The 23838-nt window shown below is 37.0% G+C and overlaps 1 protein-coding gene across 2 annotated transcripts in view; it reads left to right on the top strand.

Moving 5' to 3' along the window:
* LOC138042404 (myosin-13-like) overlaps positions 1–23838 on the top strand; it is a 43385-nt gene that overhangs the window by 5306 nt on the left and 14241 nt on the right. The window contains exons 4-24 of one of the 2 annotated variants that reach the window (XM_068888284.1): positions 447–509; positions 969–989; positions 2426–2511; positions 2703–2804; positions 5241–5326; positions 5740–5812; positions 8726–8753; positions 9023–9097; positions 10714–10806; positions 13236–13302; positions 15377–15498; positions 16515–16715; positions 18018–18357; positions 18984–19135; positions 19527–19580; positions 19723–19776; positions 20335–20397; positions 21352–21399; positions 21671–21688; positions 22294–22317; positions 23597–23626. In XM_068888284.1, the coding sequence (XP_068744385.1) occupies positions 447–509; positions 969–989; positions 2426–2511; positions 2703–2804; positions 5241–5326; positions 5740–5812; positions 8726–8753; positions 9023–9097; positions 10714–10806; positions 13236–13302; positions 15377–15498; positions 16515–16715; positions 18018–18357; positions 18984–19135; positions 19527–19580; positions 19723–19776; positions 20335–20397; positions 21352–21399; positions 21671–21688; positions 22294–22317; positions 23597–23626 (1800 nt within the window). Of the gene's footprint in view, positions 1–446; positions 510–968; positions 990–2425; positions 2512–2702; positions 2805–4250; positions 4383–5240; positions 5327–5739; positions 5813–8725; positions 8754–9022; positions 9098–10713; positions 10807–13235; positions 13303–15376; positions 15499–16514; positions 16716–18017; positions 18358–18983; positions 19136–19526; positions 19581–19722; positions 19777–20334; positions 20398–21351; positions 21400–21670; positions 21689–22293; positions 22318–23596; positions 23627–23838 lie in introns of those variants that run through there. The other variant, XM_068888285.1, reaches the window with a different exon arrangement.

The following is a 23838-nucleotide window of genomic DNA, read 5'->3' on the forward strand; positions in this document are numbered from 1 at the left end:
CTTCCCATATTGGCAGTTAAGGTCCCTAGTTGATCAAGGGGCATTAAAGAGCTAGATTGTACTATCCACTGCATAAATGACTACATGTTGTACTTGTAGCACATTTTCATAACTCCATCTCCTACATGCATTTTTATGAAGTGGCTTGTTCAAAAGATGAATAGTGTTATAGCGGGGAACATTTAGCACTCTGAATTGAGTTATGAGCATGGAGTTTAGTAAGCTAAGGGCCAAGCACTGGACAAATCAACCAGTTACAGTAAGATAACTTTGCCCTTTTAATTTAATCATTTCTTCTTACTTTCTTTTACCACAAAAAATTACAAATATACAGCAAAACTCTAAGAGCTTGTGTGCTAAAGGTTAATGAATTCCCTGGTAGAGGGTGCAGTATTGTAATTTGTTGGCTATTTTAGTTTACTTTGAACATTATTTTTCATTTCTAGTATCAGCAGCAAGTTGCAGTATTCATCGTTGGATTTGAAAATCTTTGTGGGCGTAGGGCAAGGGTATGTTTTCTCCTTGTTTTTAATCATAAGACATTTTGAAAAAGTGAAATCAAAATATTACATGTACATGAGGTGGTAACTTACTTTTGAGCGGTACTGTGCATTGTAATGTAGAAATTAGGATCAACTTTGCGTACATGTAGGTCTTGGGATATCTACATATACATTCTCTTCCATGTTTCAAGGCAATGCAGAAAGGAAAACTTTGGGGGAAGAGTTTTTAAAGGCAAATTATTTAAAAATTATTGAGACTAGGGTAAAATATTACCGGTATTAGAATTCTGGGTAATGTAGGAAATAAAAAAAAAGCCTTAATTGCTTTTTTATTTAGAAAGAGATTTGGACCATATTACTGAAAATAAACATCTTAATTATAACATTATTATAAAAAAGTGAATATTAATAATAATAATAATATTATTATTATTATTTATTATGATTTTCTTTTGATGATTTCAGCTTTTAGCCCAGTTACAAGAGGTGAGGGAAAAATCCTTTTTTATCATGAAAACTACTAATATTAATTTTTTATATTTATTTTTATTAACATGACTATGTCTTATCTATATGTTCACTGGCTTATCATAGTAATCCAGTGAAAGAAAAGTATACATGTATTCTTGGCAAAAGTTGGAAAGGGGAATGACCAATGAATCATCATTTGAATGAATAAATCATTTTTGAGAAACGTTTTACCTCTTGGTGCAAAATGTAGACCTGTCATGTTTTGGTAGGCCTCTTCTATATCTTTCTGGCACCATACAATAATTAACAATTATATTGTTCCATGAGAGCACAATAAATAGCCAAAGAGGCGCGTAGCACTAAGTTTGCTTTAAAACCACCTCATATCCAAAACACCGGAAGACTAAATCATGTGATCTTGTGATTTTTTTAAGTGTCAACTCACACTGAATGAAATCAACTTCTTTGAAAATTACAAAAGCGTTAGCTTAGAATTGAAAGCTTCTCAATTAGGGAGTTTACAAAAACATCTTAAGGTATTTGCAGAAGTAATTTTGAACTTGGACATTGCAACCAGTGCAGTTATACATGTAAAAATTGAACTGTGGAGGGAGACTTACAACGTACTTGCTCGCCATTTTCTACGGTGGAAATTACGGCTTGCAACTGACAACTTGTCATGCTGAATGAGCTCTTGATCTGAACATGCTTGGACGACAGTTTTGTCTCCTGAGTGACTGGCTGGTGCTCTGTAAGTCACTTTCAAACTGTTTTTCTTTGTCAGCTGGACTGCTGGCTGAGAAAGGCACTGAGAAAACCCGACATCTTTTGTTGTTCAAAGGGTGGTCAAAGTACAGTGTACAGTAGTTTCTTCATTTGTCCTTCTGACACTGCTTTCTTGTGAACAATGCCAGCTATATTACACTGTACCATTCTTCCTGGGGGCCTTTTACGAAGGCATCAGCACTATATTTTCTTCAGTGAAAGTGGTGTTGGAGATGATAGAAAATGAATATTATTACATGTACACTGTATGTGGTAGCGAGTGAAGAAAGCTATCAATGGCATCTCTGATCTAATGGATTTCATGGATGCATTTTTGTAAAAATTATGCTGTCTTTGTTTAAAGCGGACATGTAGAAACTTTTGAGGCATTCATTAGGTTAATAATAATTATTTGTTTTTTTTGATTACCCCATTAATGTTTAAAAGATTTTTTTTTGGAGTACATGTATTGACAGTCTTGGTGCACTCACTGCTTTGAATTCCTAAACCCCTGGTTATTCGCTGATAACCTTGATTTGGTGAGCCAATCAGAAAGCTAGAAATGCAATAATATATATACTTCAAATAATTAATTAACTTTATTTTTCATTGCATTCGTAGCAAAGGTAAAGTCATCATCTATACAGATCTCATTGGTTTTTATACATGTATACTCATCCTTTCAGTTTTTTGTACAAAATGGACGAAATGATGACCAATTTGAGGTGGAACCACCTGAATTTGATATTGAAGATGTTGGTGATAAAGTCCGGTAAGATAATAATTATTGTGACATGTACATGTACTATTTCTGCCTTCTGCAGAAGGATGGGTTATACAATTTTGTAAAAATTTGATAAATTTGAATTTCAAAAGAAAGAAGATGGTACAACAGTCCCTGCTAGTTATGTGCAGTATGTGATTTAAAATTGATCAATTATTTATTAATTTATTTATTTTCAGAGATGCCCTAGACAAAGCGGAAAAAGCAACACAGAGGCTTCATACTGTATCAAAAGATGTTATTAAAGCTTTGGAAGTAGCAAATCCTAAAGAAACTAAAAAGTAAGTTAATTCCCTCAAGGTGTTGGCAATGTTTTGAAAATGTTCACACTGTTTTGAAGAATTAATTTTAGTGCAGTATAATGACAAATTAATGAGAAACTCAAGTGTTTATTCCTGCTTGTGAGAATAGTAAAACTACTATTATTATAATATTTATGGGAATGGTGTTTTGATAAAAATGCTGAAAAGTGTTTCAAAAGTCCTTTTATAAGGACACTGACTTTCAAAAAGCACAGAAGGGAGCTGAATGCCCTGACAGTTTATGTTGGATTTCCTCTCAAGACAGATCCACCAGGCCTTTTAGTCATTGTCCTCTCTGCGACAGCAAAATTTGGTGAAATGGTTAATTAATAATTATTAATGATGATTTACATGTATAATAATTGCAACAACATGATTGCACTGGACACCTGAAAAGCAAGCTGACAGATACCTGTCCATTACTTAGTCTCTTTACCAATTTTTGCACAGCAGGGAATACTTCATTTCAATACTTGAATGGGATATATACAATTTTTAATCATAAAATCTTTAAAGTAATAATGATGATCAGGGTCTTTGCATAATTAATTTTGTAGCTTTTTAAGCTGCATTCAAGTTCTCCAAACTAAAGTACCATCAAACTACAAAAACTCATGTACCTGTATGTCTTCTAGTCAACCTGTAGACATTTGTATGTAGACCTGGTTGCAGTGTCAAATGTAACTTAAGAAAGCATTTAAAAGGATTGTTAGAAAACCTTTTAACAAGAAGGACCTTCAAACATTATTGCTGAGATCTTTAAAATCGTGATACTGGCCAAGATCCTACCGAATTGTCAAGAAAGTCTGAGTGGATCTTGAAATTATCATATTACTTTTGTCAAGGATCCATGGATCGTTGCCAGTTCCTGAAAATATCCTCAGGTGTCAGAAGGTCTTGAGTTATTAGATCTTTCACAATTTTTCATCTTGAAACTCCCAATTATTCCTTAAAATGTATACTGTTTGTATTATAATCACCTTTGCATGAATTTTATGTCATCAATATTCATCAACTGGCCTTTTATTTCTTACTTTTATTTGTTTTTACATGTGCGTGTAGCTAGTTTTAACTGTTTTTTGACCTACACTTAACTGTAATTTGCTGATATAATTAGCATCACTTGAAAATGATGAATGAAACTTAAAACTTCATTTGTTTACAACATCTCCTACTGGGCTTGAATGCAGGGTTATCAATTTGTTATTGTAATTCAAAGAATCTAGAGCTAGACAGTTTTTGATTAAAAATTATTGTATTGTTGTCAAAGACTAATGTCCTGAATTTTCACAATGGCCATTAGTAGATTTCACATGGTCTTATTCCCTAGAGGGGCTCAAGGGCCATTGTGTTTATGATAATGCTATCAGTGTTGCTAGGCATTTTCAATAGGTGGCTTAGAATTTCAGTTAATTAAACATTACCCCTAAAAATGAAGGTCATTACACCAGACAGAGACTGTCTTTCTTTGGTGTAGTTTCCCTTTTCCTTAATATTAAGCCATTTTGGATGAAGAAGAAGGGTCAAATTTAAACTGGGAAGACAGGCTGATAATGGGTTAGTGCTACTTAAAATTATCAATATCTAAGAATTTCAAAGATCTCATTTTGTGGTGCTCATTATTTGTTTGTGCTAATTGAGATATGTTTGATTAGTGAAGGGTATCATTTTGTTAAACGAAATGAAATGTGTAGAGTGATGCAAGCCTTTGTTTTTCTTGAGTATTATGCCTCTGTTGCCTTTTTCTAGTTGGAAAGTACTGAACTTACTCAATCCATTGTCAAAAGTACAAGTTAGTTTGTGATTTTGCTTTGACTGGAAAGATTGATATTCTTAAGCTGATTAAAAGGAAAAGTGCACGCAGGCAAACATGAACATTTGTTGCTATGAGATTGAATGTGGCAAGTTTCTGTTGAGTCACTAAAACTACATTGAAGGAATGACTAACCTGATTAGAATTTTATCCAATGTGGTGATTATCAGCCATAGCTGTTGATTTAGAGTTCATAGTGTTACATCAAGGCTGATTCCTTTGTAACTCTAGAGTTTGTTGTGCAGGATAACTGCAGCCTTAATCGTTTAGTAACAGCAGGTACACATTATAGTGACAACAAGGGATCTTAGAATTTTCTTTTTGTAAATTCATGCTTATTTTAGCTGATTTTAATGACATGTCTGCATGTTTGATTCACATTTTTAGACATACACATGTATGTACATGACTAAATGTAATTATAAACAAGTAAAAAAGTGGTATGATTTCAATGTGACATAATTACTTGTCAAAAGGCATTAGAAATCTTATCCATGGAACATTGCTGTAGTGTCATATAATTGAATAATAATTATTGTATGTTTAGAATAAACAATATTAGTTTCAATTTTGATGTTCTTATTATTGTACTTGGTTTTTAGGGGTAAAAAGAAACTTGAAAAAGCTCTGCAACAGTCGCAACATGATATTATGTCACTCACAGAGAAGCTGATCAGAGTTCAAAATGGTAAATGCTCAAGTTTTTATTAGTGATTTGATTCTTTGAATACTGTAGCTTATCATTTATAATTTGTACTTACAATAGTATTATTGTTTGCTGGTACCAGTGATGAAAATAAACTTAATTTAAAATGTCATCAAACGGAGAATTTTCATTAAAAATAGGCAGTGAAACTTTGAGGAATTACTGTACCTGTAAACTTCATTGTGATTGCCCATGATGTTGGGGACAAACTATTAAAATCAAGTGTCTCTTTTCTCAGATCCTGCATAGGTTTCAAGTCCCAATATATTGCTAGATTGGTGATTGTTTGCACCAAATTTGACGAAAATGTGATTTGCATTTGGTGCAATCATATTTATTCAGTATGTGTACACAACAATCATTTTTTTTACATTAAGCATGAAAAATTCTTACAGATCTTGAAGAAAGTGAAGGGAAGATGTCTCAAATGTACAAATCTATGGAAATGAAGCAAGTAGAAATTGAGAGGTAACTCCACTGCCTTGCCTACCTTATGAAGTAAATGGAACCATTGTACTTCTAATGTTTTCTTGCAATATCAAGTGCATGTGCTAGTAAATTATTTTGTATGGTTCGTAAACCTCCTAAAATCATTTAAAACAACCCACAACAACAAATGCGCCAAATACAAAATGATAATAATTGATGTAGTAATTGTAATGTAATATTTTCTTATTACACAGTATTGTTTTTTAGGAAATTACCCGTACGAACAGCGCAACGCTCTTGCAGCGCTGCCTAACTTCATATTTTAGGTTGCACAGTGCTTATGCGTCCTTTATGCGACGTTCATGCGTTCACCAAGCTTCAGAAGCAGAATATCGAGCGCTGCAGAAAGGTTGCAATGCCTAACAACGAAAAAGCAATGGTAAAGCAGCACTGTATATCGTTGCTTAAAAGCTGCGACTGAAAAAATACTTTCGAGGAAAAGTTTGGAATGTTTAAGAGTGACAAAGCAATGCTCACGCAGCGCTGTACATCATTGCTCAAATGCTTCGACTAAAAGATCAATCGTATGTAAAAGTTTGCAGTGTTAAGCAACTTAAAAGCAACGCTTAATAAGCAGTTTTGTGCATCTTAATTTGCCGTAACGTCAGGGCTATACATGTAACTGAAAGATGTCTATAATCAATGGCTGTATACGTACGTAAGGTATACTTCGACAACTCAAGTCACAAATACATTCTTATTAAAATGTTGTATTCTGTAGAAAATTGCGATTTCAAACCTCGTACTATAATAGGCCGGAGCTTATATATAAGCCCAACATGTTGATCGATACAAAAAGGTTTCAATGTCAAGGGAAATCGACGCCAGCAATGCACACCACGATTATGTCGTTTTCGGTCTGAATGGAGGGATAGTTTTAGCGACCCCTTCAGTGACCCGCGATAAGACTTACGATTGGTCACCATTGTGCCCATTGACCAATCGCGGGTCGCTATGCGATCTTCCAACGGTTTGGATAAAGAGAGTTGTGAACAAAGCATCATTTGATGGCTCTCGAAGCAAATGTTTGCAGAGTTTGGTGGCCCTTAAATCCTTCTCAGTGTACAAGAGGCTCAAATAAAGAAGACGAATGGGTAGCGGAGGAATCGTCCGTGATTTACGTGGAATTGCGAGGCAATCGAAGCCTTGGGAACAAATTTATGGCCTTTTTCCTTGAATGATTCCGTTCAGCAACTTCATCTCGGTGCCCAACCTTGGGAAAGAAGAGGAACCAAAAACAACCTAAATCGCTCTAAATCGACCCAGAAACCGTACCAGAATCAAATAAATATAAGACTGAAGCAAGGTAACGTGTTTTTTATTTTATTTTAAATCGTCAGTAGTTTTCAGAACTTTGAGGAAAACCGTCTTACCGATACAAATCCTTATATTTCTACTCTCGCATAATATAGCCCTGTACGGGGACTCATATATCGAGCTTGGGCTACCTATAGAGACACATGAAATGATCAGAGAACTGCAATGTATTAAATCAGATAGCTGTGTGAACAATATCATCTTTCGTGACGGCTTTAAAGAATCCTGCTCGCATCATGATCAGTTAATGACCCCGTTAATGTAACAACGCAGCAGTGAAGAAGCTCTTTGGGTAGAATATTTTTTTACATTATACAGCTCATTATATAGCTTGCCTGTAACTCCTCCGCTATGCAAAATAAATTTAATTGTTACTCTTGATACTTTTGCTTGTACCCATTTTTCGATTGATCGGCTTGTTTTTGGTGGCCATTAAATTAAAAGGCTTCTCAAGGTACCTTTTCTTAGACCAAGAAAACGTCTCGCATCACGCGACATCCTACCTGCAGCGTTAAAGCAACGTGAAGCTATTAAAGCAGCTCTCTTGCAACACATCTGCAATGAAAGGGTCGCTAATGCATCACCGATGCAGCGACCATTCAGAAGTCCTGCAGTGGTTAGCAAACAGTCTCCTCGAGCAGCGTTGGTGAGTCGCAAAAGCAGCACTGCTAAACGGTTGTTTGTTTCAAGTGCAGCACGTCCTGCTGAGATGTCTTTGAGATGTCTTAACGAGCAGTCATTTTTCGAAACTCCCGCAGTGCTATCGATGCAGCCATCATGCAACCTTTCTGCAGATATAAGGGCAACGCTGGTCAGTTGCTAAAGCAGCGCTGCGTAAAGGTCGTACGTTTCGTACGGGTAATGATTGACTCTGATAAAAAATCTTAGCATGCACTTCGAGAATATGCATTCAATATTCGGGCTAGATGCACACCAGAAATGTTTTGTTTTATTTTATTCAGGGTTTAAGGTTAGATTTTGTACATTTGTAGAGGTGGTGGTAGGTTAATGTTTGACATACAGTACTTCCTTCCATGGAATATATTATGACTAATTTTACGCAGTTATGTTTTACCCTTAACTAAGCTCCAGGTGTGAAAAGGTACTCTGTTACATTGCAGAAATTATTTGAAAACATGAATGCAAAACAGATTGTGCATTGTAACAAATCAAGTGGGCTACAAGTTGTGTTGTGTTTCTACAATGTTTTGAGCTCTTTCAAAATTTTTACGTTATTTTGCAATTTAATAAAAGTGTTTTGAATTGAAGGGTGTTACTGCATAATTGTACATGTACAGCAGTACCTGCCTGTTGGCAATTACTACTGGTCGTTGTGGGATATTTAATGGCCTTTTTTAATAAATAAATTGTGAATTGAAATGGACATTGGAAACTAAAAAAATACTGTAAGCAAATAATTATTGATACTTTATTTATAAATTATGCTATCAAATCAAAGTGAGGTCAGCCATCACACCAGTAAGTCTCTCGGTTTTGAACTGACAGTTGCATGTACCTGTACCTCCAGAATACTCTCTCAAGGAATCGTTTTTTGCAATTTCTTTATCTTAACAGGTTTAAAGTTCAAGCGGAAAATGCAAAAGTAAGTTTTTTATCTGTGACCACAAGAACAATAATTGATCATTAATGAATTATTATTATTTTAAACTTTTTGTGCTTGTCTGTATCATGTCATGGCTTATGTTGGTTCATATTATTTTTGTAGTAATTAAAAACTGCAGGATGTTGACCTGGATGAATTACGATGCTAGTTTTTATCCAGAACAATTATTGACTCCTTAACCACATTGGTAATTATAATAATTTACTATGGAGGTCTCAACAATTCCTTCTCTTTGTGTATTGTCACAGAAAGCTGCAGAAGCTGTAAAGGACTTGAAAGCTGAAGTGATATCAAAAGAAACTGATCTTCAAAAAGCTAACAAAGTAATACATTGTAACTAGTTACTTTTTGCTCTCTGTTCTCAAGCATTAAATAGTTGCATTAGCAAGTTACAGTTTTACCCACGGCAGATTATTTCATTTACCGTTTTGCCACTGTATCAAATGAATAAAACTATTGGCAAGCTACATGTACCTTGTACTTTCACAGTAACTATTGTGGAGTCAATAATTATTACTTTCTCATATCTTGGTAGTTCAGACCAGGCTGTACATATCAAAACTTTGGCAATTTCTTGAAGTACAGTGACCAACTTTAAAAAACTGACATTAAGCTGCGGCTACACAAGGGATATTGTGCTCGCGCCAGTGATGCGATTCTTTTCAAGTTTTGTCGTGTCGCCTGCGTGCGAGGGTGGCTACACTTGGGACAAATTTTGATGACAAATTGAAGGCCGCTCAAATCGCATACTTCAAGAGACCTGGGCACTATAAACAGACATTCCTCCTTTAATTTCATTGGCTAAATACTCTTTAGTCTTGTCGCAAGTGCAGGGAAAAGGTTGTAGGGTGGCTACATGGACAACTATCTCAGGATTTTGTCGGAAAAGTTTCAACTCTGGCGACTTTTTTCTAGCGACTTTCTCACCTGTCGCGTCACCAGTTCTAGGATGGCTACACGTGTGATTTTCATCGGGCGCTGGCGATGTGACAAAATTTGGAAACATGGCATCACCGGCACGAGCAAAAAAATCGCTCGTGTAGCCGCAGCTTTAGACAGAGTAAAATCTACAATACTCACTCCTATAGGAGCCAGTGGGTTAATCCATTTCAATCCTTAGTTGCAAGCAACATTTTCCGGGGGTACATATCCCTGATAATCATCTTTGGTGACAAAACCTAGTAAGCTTTAAATTTGTTTTAATAGTTTCCATTGGTGCAAACCTGGAGACCTTCAACCCATTCATTTCAGAAGGGGCCCCCATATTGACAAGTAAAATAATTATTGTCTGACGTTAGACAGAGTCAATCTAAAAGTCTCACTCTCAGGAATTGAATGCCACCAGTGTGGCCCAGGTTCGATTCCTGGACTTGGTGCGATTAGAGTGGGTTGAGTTTGTGTTGGTTCTCTACTCTGCTTCGAGGGTTTTCCTGCGGGCTCTCCAGTGTTCCTCCCTCAGCAAAACCATCATAAAGCTGATTCCAGCTGGCTGTAAGCTGTTCTCCAAGGTGGTACATGGGCTGTATAACAACTGTCAGAGGCACCATAGTATGCTTTTGGTGCAACCTTTTTGAGCTGCATCGTTGAGCTCTGTACTTTGTGACGATGACTAGCTAGACTTACATGTATTATTATTAATGTTAAAAATAATTATAGCGACATATGCCTAACACTGATTTTTCAAAATGTACATGTATGTGAGCTAGGGAACTAGAACTCAACAGATTCTGATTGCTTGAGTACATGCAGACATGTCAGAATTAACCAAAAAAATATTACATTTATTTATTTGTTTTTATTTCCTCTCAGACAATTGCTGACTTAGAATTGAGCAAGGGAACCAGAACTCAACAGAGTCTGATTGCTTGAGTACATGCAGACATGTCAGAATTAACCAAAAAAATATTACATTTATTTATTTGTTTTTATTTCCTCTCAGACAATTGCTGACTTAGAATTGAGCGTAGCACATCTGGAGGACAAAGAAGAAAGGGACTTTGAACGCAATAAAAAAATGAGAGAGGATAACCAGGTTCTTAAAAATAATAATAATATATTTGTTACCTAAATTCATTAATGATACTAAGGTCGTGTTCTACTGATATGAGATCAATTGTTTCAACTGCAACTGGTTTAGTTTGAAGTGGTGGAGGAACACTTCCAACCATTTTGGGTTGCAATGTGGTAACCCCATGGGAATAGTTATTTCCAGAATTCTCCACGTTGACAGCAGTCGCTTTTCAACCATTTCAACCTAGTTTGATGTCAGTTGAAAAAGTTGATTGATCAACCATCCAAGGCTTCTGCCCGACGGTCGCCTAGGGCGCCTTACTTGCCAACGCGCGCGACCAAATTTCTGAACGAGTAGCCTGAACAGGCGCCTAACTTATCACAAGCTAACTCGTCCTCACTTGGGCTGCTAACTTTTAATGTCTGAAGCCTGAAGGGCTCTGGAAAGATTTTCTTAGGCAGCAGCCTTGCAAACCATCCAATTTCTTTATTTATTAATAGAACACAAAAAAACCAAAACATGCTAAAACAGTTGATCTAAATAGAACACAATGAGTGGCACAGTGGTGAATTCAACACTTGAAAGAGGGTGACTTCAAATGTGGACCCCATTGTGTGGTTCCAGAAAATATCCATACCCCCCCCACGGAGGGTTTTTTCCAGTTTGACCCCCCACCCCACTGGATTTTCCGTTCCAGAAAGCGTCACGTTACGCCCCCCACCCCCTGGAATTTCCATGATTTTTCCACTTGGTCCCCCATACCCCTTGGCAAAAAGGAGACTGTAATAAGAGCTGTAATAAAAATTTCATTCTCCCAAAAACGACTGTGGAAATTCTAGATGTATTCACAGACGCTTTGAAATGTTCGAACTAACAACTGAGCTTATTTAACCCTTTAATGTCCTGGCAACTAGCTGACCTTTTCTCTGTCAATTAAAAGAAGTAAATTCATCGAAAAATCAAAAAAAAGAACTGAGAGTTGGCGCTATTTTAAGTCTATCGTATACGTTTTGTAACCCAGTCGAAGTTTAAATTTATGCGTAGTCAAAACAACATATCAAATTACGTTGCACACACAGGAAACTATTTATTGCAGAGTTATTTTTGCTGTCACAGCGAAACTCGGGAAAATACCTCAGTGCTAATCTCTATGATATTTTTTTATGTTGCGGGTGTAATTTTTATCCACAGTAGTATAATTTGTGAACCATACTGTTTACATTATTTTGTGAACTGACTTCGCTTATCAGCGGGAATCGTAAGCCGTCACGCAACATGTTTTTTTCAACACCTGTTGATCAAATGTCGCTTAAATTTTTGTCTTTCAGCAAGAACACTTCAATAAAGTTATACGCTTTGTCTCTGTAGTTTGTAAATGACAGTACATTTTTTATTCCTTAGGATTTTTCAACTGGTCTCACTTTCATGTGTGAAACATACTTTCAAGTTCAATCCGGTAACTAAACTTCCAAATGAAACCTTCGCTGTCTCTCATCGCCGTCGACGGCTACAAATACGTCAGGACAAAATTATGGCACTGAAATTATCGACTTTGCTAACATTTACAAACTCGTAACTACACGGATAACGATGAAACTATTTCATAACCTGGTTATCGAAGGATCGAAATTCGCGGGAATTTTGTACTGGACGGGAATAACATGAGTATAAACAAATGATCTCAATCAACTGACTGCACAAATAATGCCATCTGAAAAAGCAACAGATGCGTTCAAGCTAAAAACAAGCTTTAAAGATCTTTAAAAGGCGGCAATTTTTTTTTTGCTTCACGTCGAACGTGCTGCTCAGGAGAGTTTCTCAGTGCTATCTGTGTCCTCTGGCGGCGGAATAGTAGTGGAAAATATATGACAAGGAATCTTACGTTTATTTCAACGGATAGAATTTTCCAGTTTTCTTGGTTACCTTGAAGAATCAATTGGAAAAGTACGTAAGTGTTTATGCGATCGCATTTCAAACCCTCTGGAGAAAAAGGCTCTTTATGTACCCCCCTCCCCTTCGGAAATTTGCCTCTTTCAGACCCCTCTACCCCTCGGAATTTCCGTAACCCTCCGTGGGAGGGGTATGGATATTTTCTGGAACCACACATTATAAAATTATGTGACTTCTGTTTTTGGAATTTCTAAAAGAAGAAGAAAAATCTACAGTGTAAAAAAGGAAAACAAGAAACTGATTTAATGGATTTAAATTATGGCAAAAATGAATACAAAAGAACCTGCACATACAAGTCATATGGAATTCACGTAATGAAAGATACTTGATCAGCCCACTGTTTAAATTTAACGACAAAGACTGCCAAGCTTTTAGTAATTTGAATATAATTTTATTATCTAATTAAAGATGAAACTTAGATAATGATATCAAAATGATGACTGAACTGTAGCTTTGGGCCAAAATAATTGGCATGCTTAAATCCTGTTTCTCTCCTTCAGAAATCTAAAGAGCTGTATGAGGAACAAATCCGTGATCAACAACAGTACATAGCTGACTTAAGATCAGGTTAGAAGACTTGACGAAGTGTTCACTTTCGCAATTTTAAATAAGTTTTGTAGTACCATTAATTCCCCTCTCTTGTGTTGGAGTTACTATGGGAGGTGATGTGTCGACAAACACCACTAGAAATTCTCAAACCTTAACCACTGGTCATCATTTTCTTTAATGTAGAGCTCTATCACTCTCTGTAAGAAATAGGTTAATTAAGGTAATTCCTTAGTATTGCATTGCGCATACCTACTGCGCACGATTTTGACATGTGCACGTGCGCATACAAAACGTAAGAGATTTCGCTCAAACTAAACGCGATAGCAAAATAAATGCTCCTTTTCTCTCAAACGAGCACGGTGACCCCCGATTTTTTTTCAGGTATTTGCTAGGAACAGTTTAATAAAGAACATATTTGAAGAAGAAAAAAAGTTTGATAGTAGAACATGAATTTTTTTTGGAAAACAGTTCCGTACTGGGTGTATTTTACCCAAGGCGAGGACTTCAAGCTAACCACGGAACTGTCCCAAAAAGTGCACTATTCCCACAACCAGGGAATCAAAGTCGGCGTAAATGAAGCATTACTGCTTATGTAAATAAAAGAAGCTTTGAAGTAACCAAGACTAAATTCTGCATGAAGGTGATTCGAATTTTTAATGCGAAAACAGTAAAAATACCCCATTTTACGAGCCTGCTGATGCGTAAACAAGCACGGTGACCCCATTTTTTTATTGCATTTTTTTAATGTTCATATCATGAATGTTAATTATGCCAAGTTTCCAAAAAAGTTTGATAGTAGAACAATTTCAAGGGAATTACCTTAAGTTAAGACATACAGTAGGTTATCGATGAACTAGGTACGTTTTCATTTTGTATAATTATTATTATACAGTATATAGGCCAGGGGTTTTATTAGAAGCCGGGACCTGGGTACTAGTACCTGTCTACGCTGAGTACAGTACTCGCCTTTGCTCAAACTAGGTCTCAAGATCAAAACACAGTCTGACTATAAATTATAAAGGGGTGCCCGCTTACTCTATCACAAATTCCCTTCTACTTTGAAACTTAATGAAACCCCTGTAGGCTCTTGATGTACTAGTTAGGTGTTTTTAACTTTGCACTAACCTCTTACTAACCGAGCGCAAGAGCTGTATTGCGGACTATTGGCCCAAGGTCGTGGCAGCTCGAAGTCCGTAGCAAAAACGACCAGGGGCCAATATATTCCCCAGTATACAACTGTTGTCCCAAGCAAGTGACACTGGTACATGTAAGTTTATCATATGGCATTGTTTCTTCAAGCTTGCAATTGGTGAATGTTCATAATCTTTGTCAGATTCTATCAGCACACTTTGAACGGAAACCTTTTACATTGTACATGTAAAACTAAATCCTGTGTGCTATTATAATTTGTACTGTTCCGGTGAAAAAATGAAATTCCATCCTGAACTTTTTGTGTTTTGTTCAACTTGAATTTACCAGTCCTGAGAGAGAATGAGGATGGAAATGGACCTTTTCCATGGTAATGAATTGGGCACTGTAAAATCCCAACTGAAAACTAACCAATCAGAGCGCTCCATATAGCCTGAGAATTGCTTGCCATATATTAAATAGTCTTATTTGCATTTGTTCTTTTTCTTTTACCTCAGTCTATTAATTAATAATGTTAAGTGTCAGTAATAATTTCACCAAAAGCCTCTTTGGGATGTCTGTATAGAGCATGTCTTGCCTAATGTTATTTTGCAAAGTGACTGAAAACAAGTCATGTTTGAATAGAGGGGTTTTCAATTGAGTGTCCAAAGTAATTAGGGAATTGCTCTGGTTTATGATTACTTCACTCAGTAATTGGTTCAAAGTTCTTGTGCTGCTTTTTTAACCACTCAGAGGTGAAACCAAAACCAATCTTGGCTCATGCATGCACATTTTCCTGCACTTCGTGTCGGCTACATGTAATTATCTCGAGTTTTGATTGGTTTACTGGATTGTCTCCGTCCTTTTTGATTGGGCAAAGTAATTACTTTGGTTTTGGTTTTACAACACTTGATTTAAACTCAATCTATTTGTCTGATCATTTTAATTAAATATGGCCTTCTAGAATTAAAACAACACTATGATGAACAAGTCAAGGAACTTGTTGGAAGCCATCAAAGAGAATTAACTCAGCTGAGAGATGACCACAAGGTGGAATTAAACAGAATGCAGAAAGCTTTGGATGTGGTAAGTGAGTTTTGACTAATTTTATACCTTGCATCTCATATTTTAACTCAGTTGAAGTAATTAAAGTGTCATTGACAACATCTGGTAAAACAATAAGTTGAAGGGCTGTATTTCTCAAACTTCTGGATAAATACCTCTTACTAAGCGAGTTCGAGGTCTTTACTGTAAGTTATGGACCAACTTTTTTCCCGTTAATTTGTGGCACAAAGCGCACAGGCCATAAATTAACAGGGAAAAAAACCAGGATCCGTAACTTACAGTATGGACCGGTTCGTAAGATATTTATTATAATTATCTCTGAGGTGTATCCAGTGCACAGGAAAGAAAACTAGCTGCGGGCAGTAGGCTGTACTGTAGAATACGGCCCCGCAAAATTGACCAATCACAATGCGCATACTAAGTGGGAGATACATGTATAATAAATATTGTTATTGCTATCCTTGAAATAAAGGCTGCGACAATCAAGTGAGTCACTGATCCAATGAATAGTATTACCTGCCCTTTGAACCACTGGGAACTGGAATAAATTGTCCATTCTGTCAGTTCATTGCTGACTCAGAGGTAAAGACAGGAAGAGGTCCTGAGATTTGACAAAATAACCCAAATAAATAAATTTGACCGTTTATAATTCATTCCATTTCCTTTTGTATAATGCATGAACAAAAGAGAAAGCTTCTTTCAAACCAAGTGCACTGCTTTCCTAGGAATGTGATAAGGTCAAAGTAAAACAGTTATGTGTATATTCCTTCAGAGATGTCACTTAGCACCAGTAGATGGCTTAAGAATTTAATTGGCATCAAGGAGACCTTTCTGCGGCCTGAAATTCAACTGAACCCCAATGGTGGGGAGGTTTTTTCTTTTTAGAACCAATCTCGAGCTTGGTTACTTTGCCAACCAACTTGAGCATTGTTTTCTTGTTGATAATTCCCTGATCTTTCTACAGGTCACATATCTTTTAATTATTGCAGCACCATTTAAGTTTTAAGTTACATACTAAATTAATTTTCCCTTCACAGGCAAGAAGAAAAAGTGAAGAGCTTAAAGCAGAGTTGTCAGATTCAAGCAAGCGTAATTCTACAGCTGCAGCTGATTCCGGAAGCAGCAAGCGTAACAGTCTTTTTTCACCTGAGGGCTCTGATGTTGGGGAATCACCCCGGAATTTATCTCTCAAGTCTTCAGCTCAGGCTGTCAGATTCTTAAATAAAGGAAGAACCTTGGTAAGAAGAAAACAGGAATGTTTTCTTTTGCCATTCTAGTATCATGATTATTCTAATTTACCTTTAGTTACGCACTTCTAGTATTGCACATTCCTTGGGGTTGAACAAGCTATTGTCTATATGGTTGGTGGGGAATCAGGGATTGATGGCCACTTTATGAGTGGCAAGCAACAACAAAATTTAATTACTATTGTCACACTGAAACACATATCAAGCAAGTAAAAAAAGGGTGTGGGCCTCTTTAATTTTTAATTTTAGGTTTGATGTGCAGTTGTCCAATACAGTCATATAATTACATGTAGATCCACACTGATTTTGACAAGTGTCACGAAATGTACCCTTGCTCTTCTCCCCAACTCTAACATCACTAAGTTGTCTTTGTAGATTACATGTACACGTACATTGTACCTCCGCGAGCTCCTCAAGGGAAGATAAACAGCTGAATTTGTTCTAACCTAAAAGTAACCCTAACCTTAACACTTACACCTTGTTGTTTGGAATGCTTAGATTTAATTAAATGACACCTTGCACTAGATTTCAAATATGGGTGTGTATCCAATTATGTGCATTTCTGGACATCCCGGTAATTGTCTGCGTCAGCTCTGCAACTGTGATTGTAACCATCGTTATCAAATTAAGAGTTGATTGGCTGATGTAAAATAAGGACTCCACAAACTTAAAGGGGCTATCACCTCAAAAAACTTGTCCACTTCTTTATTACCTGAAATCGTCCCAAATACGTCATGTTGTTTTTAGAACCTTTCAATTGAAATTTCACTTTTTTATCGTCTTTGAAAGACAGAAAAAGTTTTCATACCCTGATCCATATTAACCAAGCAATGAAGGGGAATGTTTCAGATAATGGGTTGACATCACAGACTGCATTGCATTGAGATAGTTCTTTGAAAACAGCGGTGCAAATTAATTTGTGACCTAATAAAAAAGTGAAATTTCAATCAATAGGTTCTAAAAACAACATGATGTATTTGGGATGAGAATAAATAAATAAAGAAAAGTTTGTTGCGGTGATAGGCACTTAAATGAAAACCGTGAAAGGGTGAGTAGGTAATTCAGTGATTGAAATTGAGTGACTTAACTGACAGAACAATGATCCAACGCATGCAAATCCAACCACAAGGAGGACACTCTGAATTCTCCATGTCCATCTGAAGGTTTTTTTTTTTAAAGAGAACAACTACAACAGCTGAGAGGTTGTACTAATCTGAAAATAATAGCATTTTGTGGTTGTATTCATTTACATTTTGCTCTCAGTCTGTAATAATTATCTTTTGCACTCTACAGAGTGATGCAGGTTCAAGCTCAGAACTCAGCGACAGCGCATCAACTCCACTCAATAAATCCACCACACCTTCACAGACATCACCTGCTGTTGGTGACGTAACCAAGGAGAACACCAATGACAGCTTGGCAGGAAAGTCACTCTCCAGCAAAGGCTCTAAATCTGAGAAGAGCAAGAGGGAGAAGTCCTTAAAAGGGACCCCTGAAAAAACTGCAAAATCCAAGTCTCCAACTGACAAACCCCAGGCTGTTGTGGAGCCATTTGAGAAGTCTGTGGGAGGAGAGGGTAGTTCAGTGAACAATCAAGCTGCTGTATCACAACCACCCCCTGCAGCGATTCAAGGTGCACAAAGACAGTGTTTAGCTAATGCACTTAGTTTTAATGTGCAGGGCCATACTTAATTACCTAATTGCACACCAGTTGTTAAAGTACCATGAAACAACCACTGATGATAAACAGGAGTAATTTTACCTCAGTTCTGCAAAAACTAGAGAAAAGTTAAGGATAACAAAATGGGTTCTTTTAACACATTCCTTGTTTTCCTGTATCATGTGATTAATAGGGACAGTAAGGCATGCTCCTTACACTAGAGCATTTGAAATGCTAACCAAGTGTTTTCAGTTCCAATCAATAAAATCTCTTCCAGTGATTGATCTTTGGTGTCTTAGAGCGGTTTTCAAATCGAGTGTCGTAAAACCAAAACCAAAATAATTACTTTGGCTAATCAAAAAGGACGGAGACAATTCAGTAAACCAATCCAAACTCGAAGTAATTACACGTAGCCGACACAAAGCGCGGGAAAATGTGCACGCGCGAGATACGATTGGTTTTGGTTTCACTTCTGATTGGTTGAAAAAATGGCGCAAGAACTTTGAACCAATCACGGAGTGAAGTAAATGCAAAACCAAAGCAATTCGCTAATTACTTTCGACACTCAATTGAAAGCCGCTCTATTTTATCATTATTAGTGGTAACATCTGTAGAAATGGTTGATGTTGGCATTCAGAGTGAGACAGAGGATTTGAGTGACCTCGAAACTAATGTACAGGGCTATGCAGCAGACAGAAAACCATCCATTCTACATGTTGTGCCTGAAGAAGAACATGAAGATAGTGAATTGGTAAGTACATCTTTGGAAATGTGTCTATACCCCATTCACACCAACAAGACATGTTTAATTAAACTGGGTTTATCAAAATGAAAATCAGTCACAGAAAAAGTAATAAAGGACCAGCTTTTACAAGGGATTCAGGTGAGTTTCAATACATGGTTTTATCTGTGCTAAATTTGTAGTCGACAGAAATCAGTATACATGGTTTAAGAAGAAGACACTTTAAAACTGTGTTTAACTAAACATTAAAACACGGTTAGGGTTTGGTGTGAATCGGGGCATTAGTCTTACTTACCAGTTGGAATTTTTGGAGTGAACAGTGATCTTTTTTGAGATTGCAGACAAGACAGAACTTCTGCCCAAAACATACAGTTTGTTTTGTTGTTTTGTTAATTTGTAGGAAACTTTGTCTAAGGAAGAACTTGTTGAGAAGCTAGAAGACTACAGAGCAAAGGTAAATGTGTACACTTTCACCGTCTAAAATTCTTTGTACATGCTACTGTAAGAAAACTGTGGAGAGAGTAGGAATTTCATCACCCATGAACTACTGAAGATGATATTCTATGACAGACACATTCTATTTTTTTTTTTTTAAGGCTCAGGACAGACAGAGAAACTTGGAGTTAGAACTTGCAGAATTGAAGAACAAGGTATGCCTCTATTGGCTGTCCAGCACCTAGTAATCCTGCTTGACTGCCTTGTGTCTGCTTTTCCTCATGTGACATAGTACAAACCTTTTTGAGATATCGCACCAAGTGGGCCAAATACATGTATGCTGGGTAGAACACATCCTCTAAATGCCGGGAAGGTTCTTAGATGTCTCACAGCGTTTTATGAACACCTATGCTTTGTCTTATCTTTTTGTTCATCTTTTTAACATAATCTGAGAAGATTCAAAACTGTTGACAAAGGCAGCTCTTTTATGACTGTTGGGACTGAGTTGAATCCTCGACTTCCCTTGCATCTGATGTTTCACCTACTGAGGTTCCTTGCCAGCTTTTTCATTATTTCATTGTGGCTCTTGAAAACTAATTGGACATCAACAATTCTTTATATTTGCTGTCCATGTAAACATGATAAAAATAATTATTATGTGTACATGTACTGTATGTTCAAAGTGACACCCCTAAAACGATCTTATTTGTCTAAAGAGACACTCATGGAAGCAAATTCAGTGATTTGTAATGTTATTATTTTCCCTTTTGCAGTACATCATGAAAGCGAATGCCATGAAGAAGGAAAATGAGGAATTTTATAAGACTTTTCAACAAGTAAGCAAATGTTATAACAGTCTGCAATACACTTTACAGTTGTACGCTGTACATGTAGGTGAGAGAGTTGCAGGTGGGCCCTTGCAGTTCTCATGAAGATCCTGCAGGAACATTGTATCTGATTTGCTAAATGGGCATGTACATGTACTAAAACCAGGAACACTGTAACACTCCGGAACACCCTGGAAGTAACCCAAAACCCTCAATTTGGCTAACCCTAGGCCTAAAAACGAACTTAAGGCCTAGCTAGGCCTAGGGTTAGCCAGATTGAGGGTTTTGGGTTACTTCCAGGGTGTTCCGGAGTGCTCTGGTGCTCCGGTGTTCCGGCGTTCCTGGTTTTAGTACATGCCTGCTAAATGTATGGATTTTTGGGTGATATGTTGTCAAAATATTAGAATTTATAACAATGAGGAATGTTGGTCCCCAATCCATATTATTGTAAGTATTAATAATAGAGTGGTTTTCAATTGAGTGTCGAAAGTAATTAGCAAATTGCTTTGGTTTATGATTAGTTCACTCAGTGATTGGTTCAAAGTTCTCGTGCCACTTTTTCAACCAATCAGAAGTGAAACCAAAACCAATCGTGGCTCGCGTGTGCACATTTTCTCGCGCTTTGTGTCGGCTATGTGTAAATACTTCGAGTTTTGATTGGTTTACCAGATTTTCTCCGTCCTTTCTGATTGGCTAAAGTAATTACTTTGGTTTTGGTTTTACGACACTCAATTGAAAATCGTTCTATTATTAAGCAAGTTTGGTTTAATAGAAGACGTTTTTGGAAGGAACAAAAGTTCAGTTGTGTACTTTGTTTTTGTGTTCCTAAATGGACCAAAGGAACAAACGACAGAAATGCACAGAACTCGTTATTATGATATCAATTTTCATGAAGCACTCGGCTCAGATGCACTGTAGGTTGATTCAATTTACCGTCGTTGATTCTTACTTCCAAAACAACAGGAGAAAGAAGCAATGAGCAGCAAACTTAGGGAAGCCGAGAAATTAAAGGTGAGTTTGTTTTCTTTTTCATTTTTTCATTTTTTATTATTAATTTTTCGTCAAGTCTAGTTGTCTAGTTATATTTTAACATTTATTCACATAAGAGTTATTGTTTATTCGATATCAAGCTAGTTTGGGATTGCTGTTGGCAAAACTGCAGCTTTACCAAAACCTGAATCATTTCCGGAAACAATGAAAGGCGTAGTCTAGCTAAAGCCATCATCTGAACGAGTTTTGCCTTCTTATTTTAGTAACCCATGTAATTTTTTTTATTCTCCAGGAACAGGCGGAAAAAGAGGTATGGCATGGTTAACTGCAATTCGTAAGAGTTGAGAAACAAAAAACAAAGACTATAAGATTTTTGCTTTGTTAATAACCAAAAGCAAAGCATCGTTGCTATTTCATGCGCGAAGTTTATTTTTGTGCTGCACAATTTTTGTCAAGTGGGCAAAACCAACGTGATTTTTCTTCACAAACTGCTTAACAACTCAAAATTTTTTTTTGAGAACTGTTATTTTGAGGTGGGATGGTTTAGGATTTTATTCGTGTGGCAGAGCAATTGTCTTAACAACAAGAACTACTCGAGTCAAAGCTAAATTCCAAAGTGAGTGAATGTGTTACGATTTGTTTTTTCAAAGATATCAAAACAGCTACTCCCGTCCCGTCCCGTCCCGCTCATCCCCGATACGTTTCGTGAGCGAATGTGGAAATTATCTCTGTTGTATTGATGAATGGGTTGAAGAAATGAATCCTCCGGGTGAGTCCTGAAAAAGGACTTTCGTAGGTGACTGGCATTTGGCTAGCCTGTGTGGAAGCCATATCTAGAGTCAATTTTGTATTTGTAAATTTGTTTGTAAATTATTTTGCTCTATTGATTGCCAGCCTTTGTATTTTTTTCTTTAGGCAGAAGAGGCTGTTTTGCAATTGGTAGGTGTTAAATAACCCAATCCAGTTCATTCCACAGAAAACTAATTCTTCAGTGCTAATTCAAGTTAAATACACTTCATCGCTATCGTTTCTCACAAACTGGTTTTTGTGGAAAGATGGTATTGCTCGTGTACACATATGTTTCAGGGTTCGTTTGAAGTATTTCTTAGTCTTTAGCCTAAATTTATGACGTTGGGTAATCACCAACATCACAGACATGCGAATTGAACCAGTGCATTCTCATTCTTGGCCCAGTGGTTTGGCGCGCGGGGATTGCCTTGGTTCCAACCTCACTCGTAATAATTATTACGACATGTAATAATGGCCTGGGCCCGGTTGTTCGAAGGCCGATTAACTTAATCCTGGATTAGTGTAAACTGTTGTTTCATGTTTTCAACTTTTTGATGAAAGTTTCTTTTGCTTATTTTTGTTTTTTACGATTAACTTCTTCTAATGTAAAACTTTGCCGAATATCAGCGTTGAGCAGCATTTGGCAGTAGAGAAATAGACTCCTTGGTTAATTTTTAATCTGGGATTAGCATTAATCGGCTTTTGAACAACTGGGCCCTGGACATTTTCATGTGTTTATAGGGAGCTTAAGCAACGACAACGGCGACGCAACGGCGACGAAAACGTCATTTCAAAATATAAATTCGCATTATTGTAATTACTTCGTGACTATTTCAGCCTTTTTAATATGACAAGGGTGTGGTAGTTCCTCAAAAATGACACTCGTCTGAACGGCACTTAATTTAGGGGAGAAAATTAAAATTTATCCTCAAGTGCCACAAATTTGGCTATTTCACGTTGTTGTTTTGCTGATGACGGCAAAGAAATGGACAAAAGTGAAAAACGCACGTGCAAAAAGTGCACAGCTATTGTTTTTTCTCACTAAATATGCAAATTTGTGACGTTCTCGTTGCCGTCGCCGTCGTCGTTCCTCAAGCTCCCTAATAACTTTCTACCCCTCCCCCAAGGCGTACTGCACAAAATAGTTGGTGCAGTGGAAAGAGCACTCGCCTCCCACCAGAGTGACCCGGGTTCGATTCCCAAACACAGCGTCATATGTGAGTTGGTTCGGTTGGTCCTCTACTTCGCTCCGAAATGTTTTTGTCCGGGTAATCCGATGTCCTCCTCTCAAGAAAGCAACATTTAATTTGATTTGATCCGGGTCAAGTTGACTTGTACTCTCTCCAGTTGCTAGGGGGTACTGCTCGTCTGTATAACTTTGAACATTTCTTAAAGTACTTTAATCAAATGTGCACCGTTGTTTTTCCAGGAAGAGGTACTTTCGGAGCAAGAAGAAATGGTGAGTGGATTACTCGTTTTTCTCGTACTTGCGGTCATGTTTTTAAAAGCTCGTTGCGACGAGAATGAAATTGTTCCGGGGAGGGGTGTGTTAGCTGCAGCCCCTAAATTTCTTCGATAGTCTCAAAATACATACCGACTTTAAACGACGAATCCTAAAAGTTTCACGGAGAACGCTTTCATCCTGATCTTACAAAGTAGCCATGGTTGGCA

The sequence above is a fragment of the Montipora capricornis genome, chromosome 3 (genome assembly GCF_036669925.1).
Source record: "Montipora capricornis isolate CH-2021 chromosome 3, ASM3666992v2, whole genome shotgun sequence".
Lineage (NCBI taxonomy): Eukaryota > Metazoa > Cnidaria > Anthozoa > Scleractinia > Acroporidae > Montipora > Montipora capricornis.